Source organism: Cynocephalus volans, chromosome 12 (genome assembly GCF_027409185.1).
Source record: "Cynocephalus volans isolate mCynVol1 chromosome 12, mCynVol1.pri, whole genome shotgun sequence".
Classification (NCBI taxonomy): Eukaryota; Metazoa; Chordata; class Mammalia; order Dermoptera; family Cynocephalidae; genus Cynocephalus; species Cynocephalus volans.
The window spans coordinates 1,225,085-1,240,191 of NC_084471.1; the positions used below are offsets into that span (position 1 = coordinate 1,225,085).

The 15,107-nt window shown below is 50.9% G+C and overlaps 1 protein-coding gene across 8 annotated transcripts in view; it reads left to right on the forward strand.

The window, feature by feature from the left end:
- The first annotated feature begins 217 nt into the window (after window positions 1-217).
- BRD1 (bromodomain containing 1) overlaps window positions 218-15,107 on the forward strand; it is a 50,247-nt gene continuing 35,357 nt past the window's right edge. For 7 of the 8 annotated variants that reach the window (XM_063075515.1, XM_063075517.1, XM_063075518.1 and 4 more), the window contains exons 1-2: window positions 218-250; window positions 3,366-4,746. In XM_063075515.1, the coding sequence (XP_062931585.1) occupies window positions 3,380-4,746 (1,367 nt within the window). In that variant the 5' untranslated portion in view covers window positions 218-250; window positions 3,366-3,379. Of the gene's footprint in view, window positions 251-701; window positions 773-3,365; window positions 4,747-15,107 lie in introns of those variants that run through there. The other variant, XM_063075516.1, reaches the window with a different exon arrangement.

The window sequence follows — 15,107 nt, forward strand, 5'->3', positions numbered from 1 at the left end:
GGGCTTCCGAGCCGGGCCTCCAGCCGGGCCCCGAGCCGGCGTCGCGCGAGCCGCAGTCCGGAGCCCGCGGCTGCCGCTGCCGGGTCCGGAACCGCCGCGGCCGAGAGGAGCCCGCGCCCAGGAGCGGCGGCGGGGCCCGGCCTGCGCGGCCGTTGGCGGAGGAGCCGCGGGCGCCATTAGCGCCGCCTCGGCCGCGCCGGCCCGCCCGCCCGCCCGCCCGCCGGGCTCCCGCGGCCGCGGCTCCCCGAAGGTGAGAGGGCGGGGGCCGGGCCGGGAGGGCCTCCCCGCCGCCTCGCGAGCCGCCCGGGCCGTCGCCGCCGCCGCGGCCGGCCTCTCGGGGTTGTGGCGCCGCCGCCATGTTTGGCGACGGCGGCGGATCCGCATTGTCCGCGGCCGGGCGGGCGGGCGGGCGGGGTGGCGGGGCGGGGAGGCTGGGCGGGCGGCAGGGCCGGGGCTGCCGGGGAAATCGGGCGGGGAGGCCGGGGAGGCCGGGCCTCGGCGTGGAGCCGCCGCGATGGCCGCCCCCGGAGCCGGGCCTGCCGCCGCGCTGCCCGGCCGGAGTCCTCGCTGGAGCAGGGCGAGGGCCCGTCTGCGCTCGGGCGGCCGCGTTATGTAACAGGCTCGGCTTGTTCGGCCAGCCCGGAAACTGCCGTGAGGAGGGCCGTGCTCCGCGGGCTCTTCGGCGGGCCGGCCCCGGCACCAGGCGCCTGCGGGGAAGCGCCTCGGCGCGCGGCCGGCCTCCCCGGGCCTCTTCGCAAGTAACTCTGTCGAGGTGCGATTTGCAGAACGCAGCCCGTCGTGTGCCGCTGAGTCCCGACCCCTTCGTGCACCCCGGCAGCCACTCCCCCGGGAGCACGCGCGGCCCCCGGGAAGCTCGCCCTGCCTCGGGCGTGTCTCGGGGACCGCACTTCGTGGACGTGGGCATTCCTCCCTTAGCACTGCCCTGCCTGGCCCGTACGTCAGCTCGTGTGATCGCACTCAATCTTGGCAGACCGGTCCTGTCCCTGTGAACTTTGTAGGGAAGGGACAGGGGTTCCGAGACTTTAAATGGCTTGTCCAAAGCCAGGCAGGAAGTGAGCCGGTTGGAACGTGCGAGCTGATCAGTAGTGCGGAGGCGTCCCCTCTTTTGGCCCACGAAGCTCTTCAGGATGTAATTAGCAACATTATTTCGCAGGAAGCACGCTCGCGGCTCTTGCTGATCCCTCCCTGTGGAAATGCTTGTCCCCGGACAGAAGCGCCGAGCGTGGACACAGCTGCAGGGCCAAGTACAGAGCCGCTGGGCGTAGGGAATTGTGCCTCGCGGTGCTGCTGAATGCCCTGGTTCCCCTGGTCACAATTACATTTTCAAATTACAGAGCTGCTGTGACCATGTAGTATTAGGTTAAATTCTCCTTGTAGAAAGTGGTTAGATAAAGAGCTCCAGTGCCCACTGGGAGAATGTGGGCTTTGAAGGGCTGCTTATAGTTAGAGCTACTTGGTACTTTGCTGTAGAGGAGAAAATTACATGTTTGTTTTTAATCTGGTGAGTAACCATCTGTTGCTTCTGCCCCACCTCATCAGTAATGACACATGAAGCTGTCCCTGGGTGCATTAGGGTCCCCTGCATGCAGGCTGTGGTGCTGACACCCTGAGGGGGCTGTTCCCAAATCAACTCAGAAGGGATTTCAGGGGCTGCTACTGGAGATGCAGGGCTGGCTGGGTGGTGGTTTTGCTGACAGCTGTCTGGGGATCCAGGGTTGAGTGGGCACCTGGAGGCCCCTGAGATGTGGGTGAGTTGGGGTTTGGCTGACTACGGTTTCTTCCATGTTCCTTTTTATAGGCAACTGCTATCTAATTTGAACATAAAATGTAGATTTCTAATTAGCAAAAGATAAACCACAGTCTGAAGAATCTGTGTTAAACAGTGTGTTTAGGATTTTCTGGGATTTCCTTTCAGAACTTAGAAAGTGAAGCCTTCCTGTTGAGAGCTTTTCCTGAAGACCAGCTAGATCACTGCGAGGCTGTGAACTCAGGCTCTTGCGGGGGCTCCCACTCACCTCAGGACTGCAGTGCCAGGCTTCCCTGACATGGCAGGGCCAGATGCTGCAGTGGCCCTTGGGCTTCAACTTAGAAAATTTATGAGTCAGTCTCTTAAAAATTATTTTGGTCCCTTTCAATAAAATGTAGTTGTTTGTAGGGAGGAGTCCGAGCAGGCTGTTTGCTCACTGGTTTTGACCACCTCTGAAAAGAACAAATTCTCGTAAATCTCTGTGGCCAAAATTTCAGGCAACTGAGCCAGCGTTGGAGACCCTCATAATGGAGGACTCTGCAGGCAGTGTGGGGATCTTAGGGATTAGCCCTTGCTGTGGAACAAGGGCAGAGCATCTTATCTCCATGTGTGCCAAGAAGAGAGCAGAGATGCCCTTTGGTACGTTGCACATATCTGGGTTGTAGAGGGAGAGGACATGGCTCAGTGTGGTGGTCAAGCCAGAGCTGAGAAGTGGTCCTGAGGGGAAGAGGCAGGCGGACTTGGCCCTGATGAAGTTTCCATGGTGGTCACTGTTGCAGTTTTGCAGAGCTGGGTTGGGGCCTCTCATAGGTGAAGACTGTCTCCCCAGCGCTCCCCTCTTTGATCCTGGTGTGCGTGAGGTGTGTGAGGAGGACATGTTTATGGAGAAGATGATCAGACCGTGATCTGTCTCCTACCTCCTTGCATTGCTGGGCCATGGAAGCTTCCAGCCCCCACTGGGAATGCTGCAAGGACTATGGTGCACTTGGGCTTACAGGGGCGCTCACCTGGTCAGCAGTGGGGATGAGAAAGAGTGGCTTAGGGGGAGTATTCGTTAGGACCAAGTGGCCACTAAGCATGCCTGGTCTCATGGTCACAGCCTCTGTGCGTGGTGGAGTCCAGCCCTGTGTGTGGACTTCCTTGGGGATGGCCTGCATGCCAGAAAGACAGTCCCATACTGGCCGACTTGGGACCAGGATCCCTACTCTGGAGGGAATGTTGTTGCCTCAGTGACATGTTGGCTTGGTCTAAAAAGGTGCCTGGTGAGTGGTGGGAATCCCAGTGCCTTGCAGGGGTGGTCCAGCAGGAACTGGAGGGTTGCTCCTTCGTGCTGCTGCACCTCCGTACCACTGGTCTTTGCCTCTGGTCCTGGGGAGTCACGCTGAGGCCTGCCTAGGATGTGTTGCTGGAGGGTTGTTGAAATATGATTGTGAGTCCTGGGATGAGGGATTTTGGAAAGCTTAGGCATATGTTGGTTGTGAGTTTTATTTTGATTGATCGCTGAGTGATGTTAGCTCTGTCCAAGTCTATTTTCATGGTTTTCTCAAGTCTTTTGTTACCCTGCATGGAATTAACTTTACCTTTGCCTTTATTTTAGGTGATCATTACCAAATGAGGAGGAAAGGACGATGTCATCGAGGCTCTGCAGCGAGGCATCCTTCCTCCCCGTGCAGCATTAAACACTCCCCTACGCGAGAAACGTTGACGTATGCTCAAGCTCAAAGGATGGTGGAGATAGAGATTGAAGGGCGCCTGCACAGGATCAGTATTTTTGATCCCCTGGAGATCGTATTAGAAGATGACCTCACTGCCCAAGAAATGAGTGAGTGCAACAGCAATAAGGAAAATAGCGAGAGGCCACCTGTTTGCTTAAGAACTAAGCGCCACAAAAACAACAGAGTCAAAAAGAAAAATGAAGCCCTTCCCAGCGCCCATGGCACGCCGGCCTCGGCCAGCGCTCTTCCTGAGCCCAAGGTGCGAATTGTGGAGTACAGCCCCCCGTCTGCCCCCAGGAGGCCCCCCGTGTACTACAAGTTCATTGAGAAGTCGGCCGAGGAGCTGGACAACGAGGTAGAGTATGACATGGACGAGGAGGACTATGCCTGGCTGGAGATCATCAATGAGAAGCGCAAGGGCGACTGCATCTCTGCCGTGTCGCAGAACATGTTTGAGTTCCTGATGGACCGCTTTGAGAAAGAGTCGTACTGCGAGAACCAGAAGCAGGGTGAGCAGCAGTCCCTGATTGATGAGGACGCTGTATGCTGCATCTGCATGGATGGGGAGTGCCAGAACAGCAATGTGATCCTCTTCTGTGACATGTGCAACCTGGCTGTGCACCAGGAGTGCTATGGGGTGCCCTATATCCCTGAGGGCCAGTGGCTCTGCCGCCATTGCCTGCAGTCCCGGTCCCGGCCAGCTGACTGTGTGCTGTGCCCCAACAAGGGTGGTGCCTTCAAAAAGACTGATGACGATCGCTGGGGCCATGTGGTGTGCGCCCTGTGGATCCCAGAGGTTGGCTTTGCCAACACGGTGTTCATTGAGCCCATCGATGGCGTGAGGAACATCCCCCCAGCCCGGTGGAAACTGACATGCTACCTCTGCAAGCAGAAGGGCGTGGGTGCCTGCATTCAGTGCCACAAAGCAAATTGCTACACAGCGTTCCATGTGACATGTGCTCAGAAGGCCGGCTTGTACATGAAAATGGAGCCTGTGAAGGAACTGACTGGTGGCAGCACCACCTTCTCCGTCAGAAAGACCGCTTACTGTGACGTCCACACGCCTCCAGGCTGCACCCGGAGGCCTCTGAACATTTATGGGGATGTTGAAATGAAAAACGGTGTCTGTCGAAAAGAGAGTGCAGTTAAAACTGTCAGGTCCACATCCAAGGTCAGGAAGAAAGCAAAAAAAGCTAAGAAAATGCCTGCTGAGCCCTGTGCGGTCCTGCCGACTGTGTGTGCTCCTTACATTCCCCCTCAGAGGTAAGCGCATCTGAGCCCCTAGTTGAGAGGGAGCCTAGAGCAAGGGACACCAGGGCGGACGCAGCCCGGGCCTTCAGAGAGCCATGCTAGGTAGTCACATTTCCTGTTTCGCAGCTTCCTGATATTCCTCTAAAATGTGGGTCCTTTCATTTACCATGTCTTTTGGGGCAGAGCTGTAAAAGATTCTTAGTTTCTGCACTAGGAGCAATTTATAGTTTCCCTACTGCCTATGGTGGTCTATCAGGGTAAGCCAGATGCTGTCATGGTAACCGCAGCCACACTAGCCTTCACTGAACCAGCGTCTCCAGGCCTCACAGGCTCCCAAGGTTTGTTGCCATCTTGAATACAAAATGCTGTTCTTGCCTTGCTCCCCCACCAGGTTCTGGAACATTGTAGGATTTTAAAAAAACATAATTTGTTGGAAAAGTCAAGCAGCATGGCTCAGTAAAGCAGACCCTGAAGTGGGGTCAGAATGGGACTGATGGTGGCTGTGGGGAGGGAGGTGGGGAGCTCCTTTGGTGTCGCAGCCTTTCTCACTTTGCTGGCAATTTCTGCAATGGCGTGGATGTTGTCTGGTCCGTGTAAGGGTTCTCCGGCCTAGAGAGCGTGTTCTGGAGGGTGGGAGTGGGGTGCTTGCTGCTGGTAGGCCCTGCCTTACTCCTGCGTGTCACTTACTCCTGCATGTCACCAGGGGTCGTTGTTCTTAATCAGCTTGGGTCCGTCCCATCCCTTAACTTGTGTCCTTTTCTTGACCTGTTTCTCTGACCACTGACTGGCTCTTTTAGTTCCATTATCTTTAAAATGCTCTTTGCCTTGTTGAGAACGGGAGGTAAGTGACCTGGTGAATTTTCACACCAGAGCCTGCGAGTGCCAAGCAAACACCCCTTTCCAGGTTAACGGGCGCCTCTTCTGCCCGCTCAGACACTTTCTTGAGCTTGAGGACGTGACATTCTTTATGTACAGGATGTTTGGTCACCAAGTGAAGCCTTGAGACGAAGTGGAGGTGGGAGTGGATGCCTGCTCCTGAGAGCAGCTTGCATGGTGACTGCTGTTACAGGGTCTGTCTTATGATGTGGAAGTGATTCACCTGTTAATAACATTATACTTATTTTACACATTCAGGATATTTTTATTATAAAGGTAAAAATTATCCTTAACATATTGAGCGTTAGCCTTTTGTATTATTTTGTTGTGTATTTGTGATTTGAAGCAATTCATGCTTACCCACACGTGACTAAGCTATGGAGGTGGGTTGTCATGTGTCACAAGTTTACAGCAAGCTCACTAGCTAGGTTGTGACAGTGTGGTGCAGTCTGACGCTTAAAACACAGGTTATACCCCAAGAAGGGTGAGCACTGACTTTGTATTAAGAATTAGAAGTTTAAAATGACCTATGTAAATGTTACTTAATTTTGCTGACTTTTCTCCCCAAATAAAATCTTGTTTTTCGCAGAGCAGAATACTCATTATAGAATCAGTAAATTCAGACAAAGTGAATAAAAAGTGTTCATAATCCTCCTCATCCAGAGGAAACCTGTCATAACCAAGGTGTCTGTCTTTGCAAATCAGTTAATCTGACTTTTAAAAGATGGTTTCACTGGAATTTCTACATATGAATCAAAAAGTATAGGATTTATCCAAGAGCCTCTGTTTCAGGAGGCCTAAAAATTTCAGCTTTACTGGAATTGAAGTAAGTGAAACAAAAAATGCAGTCTAAAATTGAAAAGCCAATAGTCTAAGGTGCTGCCTTCTCTGTGGCCAGCACTACTAAATGATTACCTGTTCCAGGTAAGGGCGGGTCCTGGCTGGGATCCCTCTCCCTGTCCTGTGGTTCCCCGTGTTCGAGTGTTGGGACACGGGAGCTGTGCTGCAACTGTTCACAGGAGAAAGCATTTGCAGGGGGAAAACGGGCACTTGGCCTGAGGTGGTCATGGGTGATTGAGAAGAAAATTCATGCTTCAGATCTAAATATTTCAAAGCAGGTGATGTAGCTAAACCATGTACTAAAGGTATAGTCCGGCCTATGTTTTTTTCTTTTCCTAATTTAAGAATGAACTATTATTTCAGCTTTGAGTAGAGATAAAATGCTTACCTGGACATGTGTGCGGCTGCAGGCCTTACAGCCTGGGTTGCCCAGAGTCTCCAGAAGACCCTGGCATTTTAGACCACCTTGTCACCTGCAGAAGAGCTAAAATCTCCCTTGGCCTGTTGGAAGCACAGTGATGGGGCCATGTGGTGGGGTTGTTGTGAGGGGTAGGTTCTAGCACAGTGCTGGATGCAGTTGGAGGTTGAGACTCGCTGCCCACTGCCTGAAATTGGGTTCTCAGACTTGCTGTGGCCTGAAGGCAGCTGATCTGGCAGGCCCATTTATAGGCCCTTGGGTGCATGAAGAAGTCAGCTGTGTGTTTGAACTGAGAGTAGATTGGGATGAATCCACCTGACGTGAAACCTTTGGTGGGGGTGCCGCGTGCAGTTGTTTAGTCTGTGCACTTCATGGCCTCTGGAGTAGGACCTGTCTAGAGTGTCTGTCACGACATGAGACTGCAGGCTGCTCATGCTGGAAGAGGGATACAGGCCCATGCAAGCAGTTGTTTCGGAGATCTTAGAAAAAGAGGCCCTCCCTTATTCACTGTGGAAAGAACAGGGTCCGCGTGCAGGGACTTTGACTGCTTTTATGAATTGAGTGGTTTAAACAAAGTTTTCAAGTAAAAGAGGTAACTGAGACCAACTGATTCTAAGATTATAGTCTGTTTTTAATGAGAGGAAGATAATATGTTCCATTTTTTAACATTTAGCATTTTTAAACCACAAAGGTTGCTTTTTATTTCTCTAAGTGATAGACTCTGGAGTCAAGATGTGGCTTTGCGCAGCTGTTGAGAAGCTTCCTCTGGGGTCAGCCGCTCGGGGTTGGCTGCAGGTGGCGCCAGTGCAGAGGGCCAGTGCGGCGCGGGGTGCATCTCTGGCGGCCTTGAAGGCTCTGTTCTGCCCTGGGTGGGGCCATCCGGACTTCCTGGCTCTTCTGTGGGGGTCGGGTCTCAGGCCTGGGGGCACCCACAGAGGTTCAGAGCCTCTCTTGCGCACCTGCTGCAGGGTCTGAGGGCTATGCCCTTGCTCCTGTGCCTTCTCTCCCTCACCTGCCCCACTAAAAAGAACTTTCCATGTAGGAACCGCACATTTAAAAGTCGGGGAGGACATGAGGAGGAAAGCCTGCAAAAGAGAAAACTCCTGTTCTCCCTTATTGCCTTCCCAGAAAAACCAGTGTCTTGGTGAGCGTGGCCGCGCCTGTCCTCTGGGGCGGCGCTGGCTTTCCTCTGCTCTCAGATGGGGTCCGTTCCTTGCTCGCTCATCCATCTGGTCCATGCCACTTCATGGGGGAGGAGCAGACAAGCTGAGAGAAGGCTCTGGAAGAGAAGGGACAGGTCACTCCCCAGGAGCGTTGGATCTGGTCACCCTGTTTTGGTTGAGCTGGCGGAAGCGGCCATCTGGTGAGGTGGCACCACGGGGTCTGCACTCGGGCCGGGCCTCAGCCCCGGGAGGTCCGTGTATGAGCTGCTGGGTGCCGGCGCCTGCGGGTGTCACACGCGGGTGTCAGCACGGAGCTGCTGGATGTCGCCGTGTTCACGGGCGGCATGGCGGCCACCTCTCTGGGCAGCTGGCAAGGATGGAACAGGAGTGTGAGCACTTAGTCGCCGTATCCCTGGACAGAATAATTTGATGCTTGTTGAATGTAGCAGTAGAAAAGTTTGGGCTTGTGTTTTGTGTGCCTTTTTTCCACTCCATGTTCTGGCTGTTAATTTTATTAAATTTTATAAAAGTTTTGGCTGCAATGGATTGGGGAACAGGAGACACTGGCTCGGCCCCTCCTAGGTGGAAGCTCTGCCCTGGACGCCTCGGGAGCATTGGGGCTTTGAGCTTGCTCTTATGGGCACTGCTGGAGGCCATGTCTGGAGCATCTGTGGCCGTGGGTGGCCGTGCTCCTCGTGTCATCTGTGGAAGCAGTCCACATCATGTCTAAAGTAGTAGCTGCTCTGGAAAGAAGCACTGAGACAACAAACTGGGAAGTAAAACATGGAAAAGTGAGGCCAGGGAGTGTTGTACCTTCCTGCCAGATTCCTTTCTTGGTCTCCCTGAGTAGTCTTCAGATGCCCTCCTATCCTGTGTTACACACTGTCCTGGATGTGTGTCTCCTGAGTGTTAGTTCACATGTCCTAACTCCTGCCCTAGTGGGGCTTTGTGGCTTTCCTTGGTTTTAGTGCAGATTGTGAGGTGAGAGGACCTGGGCACCTCATAGGTCCCATAGCCTGGAAGGACTTTCCTCCATCTGGTGAGCAGATTTGTTTTGATCCAAAGAGCTGAAGGAAGTAAAAATAGTGCTGGGGAAAAGTCTGGGTTAGGATGTATGTCTTACCACTCTGTCAGTGTGCTCTTCTGATGTGTTCTTTGGCTCTTTTAAAAGATCCGTTTGTTGAACTAAAATCAGTGTTCCTGAGTGCAGGGCTGTGAGCCGTGTCCTGCAGTAGCACAGTCATTTGGACACCTCAGGCCACTCTGCTCTGTTCCCACCTCCTTGGGCACCCTCCTCCGGGGGCTCTGTCCTGGGGATCTCCTGTCTGACATCACCCCCACTCCTCAGTCCTTGCAGGGCACTGTCCAACGGGGCCTGGGTCTCTTCCTTGAAGCATCCCTGGTGTGCAGAGCAGGCTCATAGAGGGGAGAGTCCACTAGTGTAGCGGACTTGTACAGTTTCTGTTCACTTCCACCATACTTACTTATTTGGCAGAGGTAGTGTTGAAACTTTATTTGAAGTTTTCCTTACTACTGGGAACAGATTATTGCCGCACACGGTTTTGCCACTGCTCCAGTCTTGGAGTTACTTGGGCTAAGACTTGGAGAATGTCGTTTTGATTGATGCTCCCTCCAAGTCCACACCTGAGATTCACAATGGAACTGATGGGCTTGGATTTGAGAGCTGCCAGAGGCGGTGCCTTTCTTTGGGGCACATGGAAGGCATGAGAGCCTCCCACAGGCACACACTGAGACCAGCACCAGGTTGGTGGGGAGCTTTATTTTAGTATTTTATTTGGAAATAACTTCAAATTTACAAAATGCTACAAAAGTGAGAGCAAAGAAGGCCCACGTGCCCTTTATGCAGAATCGCCTGTTGCCAGTGTTTCATCTCACCTGCATCCTTTGCACCCCTGACCCGTTTGAGGGGCTCACACACGTGGCCCTTGCCCAAGTGTCAGGTTCTGTCCTGGGGTCCAGGCATGGCATAGGTTTTTGTGTCGTGCCTTTGCAGTGAGCAGGAGAGATGACTTATGCCTTTTGTAGCCTTTTGAGGGGACCCAGTCCAAGGTCAACCAGTTGTAACTGTCTTGTCTCTTCAGCCTCCTTAGATCTGGGTGTTTCTAAAGCTTTTCTTTATCTATGACGCTAATGCTTTTGAAGATGGCCCTTCCCCCTTTTTAGTAGAATGTTCTTCATCCTGGGCTTGTCTGGTGTTTCCTCATGGCTTGGTTGTGCCTGGATATCAACTAGGTGCTGTGTGTCCCTCTCACCTGGGGCACCTGGAGGAAGAGACATCTGCCTGCCCTTGCTAGTGATGACAGTGTCGTAGGTGGCTCCACTGTATGATTTCTGGTGGTGTTTCCTCTTGGCGTCTAATTGGTGGTCTGTGGGGAGACTTCAAGATGGCACGGTCCCTGCCCTTCCGAGTTGGCCCAGACCGAGGGTCATTGATGGTTCCTGCTTGGTCCGTTTTCCCTGTGAGGCCTAGAAAGTGACTGTTAACTCCAACCCTCCCTCCAACTTCCCTTCTCCCATCTTTGTACTGGTCTATCATTGGAGTGGACCAGGAAGGCCTGATCTTCAGAGTCATCTACTACAGCAGGACATGGGCATTGTGGGGGAGGTCTGGGGTACCCAGGAACATCCCTTCTCGCTAGCTTGAGGAGGGGATTCAGGCCAGTGATCTAGTAAAGTGGACTCTGCCAAGTTGGGCTGTCACCGTTGAGGAGATCTCGGCTTCTGGTCAGTTACTTGTGGTGAGTGCCCCACTGCTGGCAGCCAGTTGGGTGCACCGAGCCTGCCAGCTGCCTTTGTGGTGATTGATTATGGTACCAAGGCCCACATGGACATCGCTGTCGGCCAGAGGTGAGCATGTGGCCTGGTGCACCCCAGTGTTCCACTTCTGGAGGCATATGCTGGGTTTTGCAGGCCTTGAGGGTCTGATTTCACTCATTTGACACCAAAAAGGAAAAGACATGGCCAACCTTACTTCTGAGCAGTTCTTAAAGTGAGCCGTGTCCATCCTCGAGACTCACGTATACACAGAAGCATCAAAAAAGGAGGGGGATACTTTGTAAAATCTCACTTCTGGATATGACTGCTGGGAACATTACGGGAGTGTTTTTCCAGCATCTCTGCATATGTGTAGGGTTTCTGAAGGGTGCTTTTTTTCTACTTTTCATGATTTTTAAAGAAAGTATATTAAATGAATACCACAGGTCACTTTTGGGCCCCTCCAGTCCCATCAACTCACCCGTCAGCCGCTCATTGTAAATTTGGGGTGGGTTCTTGTGATCCACGTACTTGTTTTTCTGCATAGGTGCACACGCACCCTTGGGTGGTGGATGTGTCCAGCCTTCATTTGGTGTCATGTTGGACATGTCATTTGGTCACCAGCTTTTTATGGTTAGCATGCTCAGTGGCTCTGGTTCACTCTGACTGAAGTTGGTTTCTCCAGTGTGTGGAGAAAGCAGCTGTTCCCTGGTGACGGGTAGGCAGGTGCACGTGGGGCCCATCCTCTAGCGCAGGAGTTTTCCTGAGATGCAGTTTGGTGGGGTTTGAATGGTGGGCCATGGCATTTTCAGCAAGGCTGGTTATGGGCACGTGGCATTCCAGTCCAACCTGGTCTTGTCACCACCTTGCCGCCAGCCTGGTGTGCATCTTCTTCGGGCTTGGGAGGCCGCAGCCCCCGCCTGCCTGTCAGGCCTTGTGCCGACTGTTCATTGTGCATCTGCCCTCTCGGCCAATCCTCTCATTTTTGGTGGTGTCTAAAAAATTCTTGTTTAATTTGGAAATCTTTAAAACAGAGAGAACTCCTGTGTTCTGTAACCCAGCTTCAAAAGTTATGTGCACCTGGCCAGGCTTCCCTTGCCTGTTCCTTCCTTTTCATTGTTTTGAAGCAAATCTCAGTCATGTAATTCCATCTACAAATATGTCAGTATATGAAAATTCTTAAAAACATAACCAGAATTTTATAGCGTCTGATGAGCTGAAGTTTGTTAATTTTAGCATAGTCAAATTTATCCGTCTTTTCCTATATTGTGCACACTTTGGGTCTGGTTTAAGAAATCCATCTCTACCCTGTGGTCGTAAAGTTTCCCCTGTATTTCCTCCAGGAGTCTTTAGTCTCCTATTGACTGCTCGAGATGGTGTGAGGTAGGGTGTGATTTCATTTTTCCCCCGTGAACAGCAGATCATGCATGCTGTGGGCCTTCCTGCTTGCCTGCTGGTGTGCAGGGTCAGCACTTACCTGTCGGCCTTTCCGTGTGGGTGGCCTCATCCCTGGACCTGTGGTGGCCTTGTGCCGAGCCTTGGTCTGAGGTGGGGTGAGCACACTTGCTCCTCACAGTCCTGGCTCTGCTGGTGCTCAGCTCTCCCGTGTGCAGTGGGCAGTAGCTTTAGGTCTGTGCTTCATCTCATCAGGCTTTGGTGAGGGCCCCCTGTGACTTCATTTCTTTACCAAGCTTGAACTTTTTATACTGTTGATTTTACTTAAACTCAAACACGGCCTTACCTTGCTGCTCATGTTGGTCTTTTTTATGTCATAATAAAAGTTCATGGTTTTCTCCATAAAAATCTGTTAGGTTTATGTCTAGATAAGTTGTTCTGTTAATGTAAGTAGTATGTTTTTTAAGCTTAGCATTTTTTAGCCATTTGTGTAGTTAGAGGTTTTTTGTTTTAGACTGTTGTAATACATGGTAGATTCTTTTGGATTATCTTTGTGGACGGTGTCTTTGAAAAATGACACTTTGGGTGGGCTTTTCTGATCCTTCATGTTTTCGTATCTTTGTGCACACTTAGTTGAGACTAGGACCACCAGTCCAGAGTTGGCTTGAAGAGGTGATAGTGGACATCCTTGCTGTGGCCCTGGTGACCTACAGGGGGCTACCGCTGATGTTTCACAGTTTGCTGTGTTGCTTCCTGGAGGAGCTTACATATGCTCTTTTAGATTAAGGAAGATTCCTTTTGTTTCTGCACCACAAATAGTTTATAATAGTAACGTATTTTTAATTTTTTGAATGATTTTTCTGTTTTTGAATTTTTAGTCCGTTAGTACTGTAGATTTTAATATATCTTAAAAATTGATATTATTTGATACATATATATCAAACATCAATCTAAATGAGCAACAGAGGCTGACTCTCCAAAAGAGAGTTTATTTGGGAATAGCAAGGGATTGCAGCCCGGGATACACATGCTGCGGTGGGCCGTAGGTGCATCCAGAGAGGCTGGGGAAAGGGGAAGCTTTTAAAAGAATAGAAGGGAGAGGTCCACATAAGCTGCCTTGACCAACCCTGTTGGTTCCAGGGGCTTGTTGCAAGAATTGGCGATGGCTCGCTGGTGGAGGCAGCCATCGTTCAGTGAGTGTCCTTGTGTAAGCGGCTTGTCTGGAATATTGTGGTTCTGAGGAATTTCTTGCAGAGATTCCTGTTGCAGGCACATGTGCATAACTTATGCATGCATAATATATAAATAATGATGCCAAATAATATCCTTGGGCTCGGTCAGCAGCCTAAGAATTAGAAGACTACCTACCAGTGCTGCTGGATTTACCTGTGCGTCCCATTCCATCCATGCTTCTCCCACCAGTGGGAGAATTTTTACTTTTATTTTTTTTTGGCAGCTGGCCAGTATAGAGATCGATTCCTGGACCTTGGTGTTATCAGCCCCACAAACTCAGTGGGAGAATGTTATCAGTTTTTTTAAAAAAACAGCTTTACTGAAGTATAATTCACACACCATAAAATCCACCCATTTAAAGTGTACAATTTAGTGGATTTAATATGTTCACAGAGTTATGCATTTATCATCACAACCAATTTTAGAACATTTTCATCACCCCAGGAAGGAACCCTGCCCCTCAGCCATCACCCTCCACCTCCTGTCCTTCCCCAGCCATGGGTGGCCATCAGTCCACTTTCTGTCCCTGCGGATGTGCCTGTTCTGGGCATTTCATCTCTTCTGAAGAATCATCTTTTTCTTTCCTTTTGGGGGTGGGAGTAAAATTTTAAACTGTTGATGTAGTTTCTAGAAAATGATTGTTAGGTAGGTATACTTTGGTTTTCTTTTTTCTTTAGAAGTCAGTTTTGTTACGTTGCTTTTTTCTGCAGATTTGTTCTACATCGGAGTTTTCAAGATCACTGGCATAAAGGTGGTCCTTGTATTCATTTTGAATTGGATCTCTCTCTCTCTTTTTCCCATTCCCAACAGTGTTGTTGTCTTCTTTCTTGACTGGTCCTTACCACAGTTTGAGTACTAGTCTTTTCCAAGACCGAACTTTCGTGTTTTTGGGACTGTCTCATGTGTTGTTATTGTTGGCTTGCTCAGGGGCATTGCTGATGAGCACAGGTCTTACTGGGCTGCTCATCAGTTGCTCCTCCAATCGTGATCTGTGATGTTTCCCTGGATGTTTAATTCTCATCATTTTCTTATGATGTTGTAATTTCTTTTCTTTTTTTTTTTTTTTTTGACTGGTAAGGGGATTGCAACCCTCGGCACAGTGTCATCCCCACCACACTCAGCCAGTGAGCACACCGGCCATCCCTATATAGGATCCAAACCCGTGGCCTTGGCGTCACCAGCGCCGCACTCTCCTCCCGAGTGAGCCACGGGGCCGGCCCATGATGTTGTAATTTCTACTTCTGCCCGTTAGCAGTCTAGAAGTACATGTTTTTATTTACCAAATGAATTTTTTAAAGCTATTTATTTCTTTTGCATTTATTGTGGTCAGAGGTCAGGGCCTATGTGAAACTCATTCATCCCTTGATTGTGGAGACTTCATGGCCTAGTATGTTGTCAGTTTTTGCAGACAATCCATTTCTGTTTGGGAGTAATGCGTGTTTTTTCATTACTAGATGCCGCGTTCTATGTGAGCCTGGTGAATCAAATGTATAAATTGTGCTTACATTTGTCAGTTTCATTAGGATTATAGGCTTGACAGTTCTTGCAGTTCCGCAAGGTTCTGCACTTGATATTTTCAAGATTTCCTATGAGGTGTCCATGCAGGTTTGGAGCTTGGTGAGTTCCTTTCAGCCTTGGGCTCTACCTGAGCTTCTGCTATTAGTCAGTGGTAC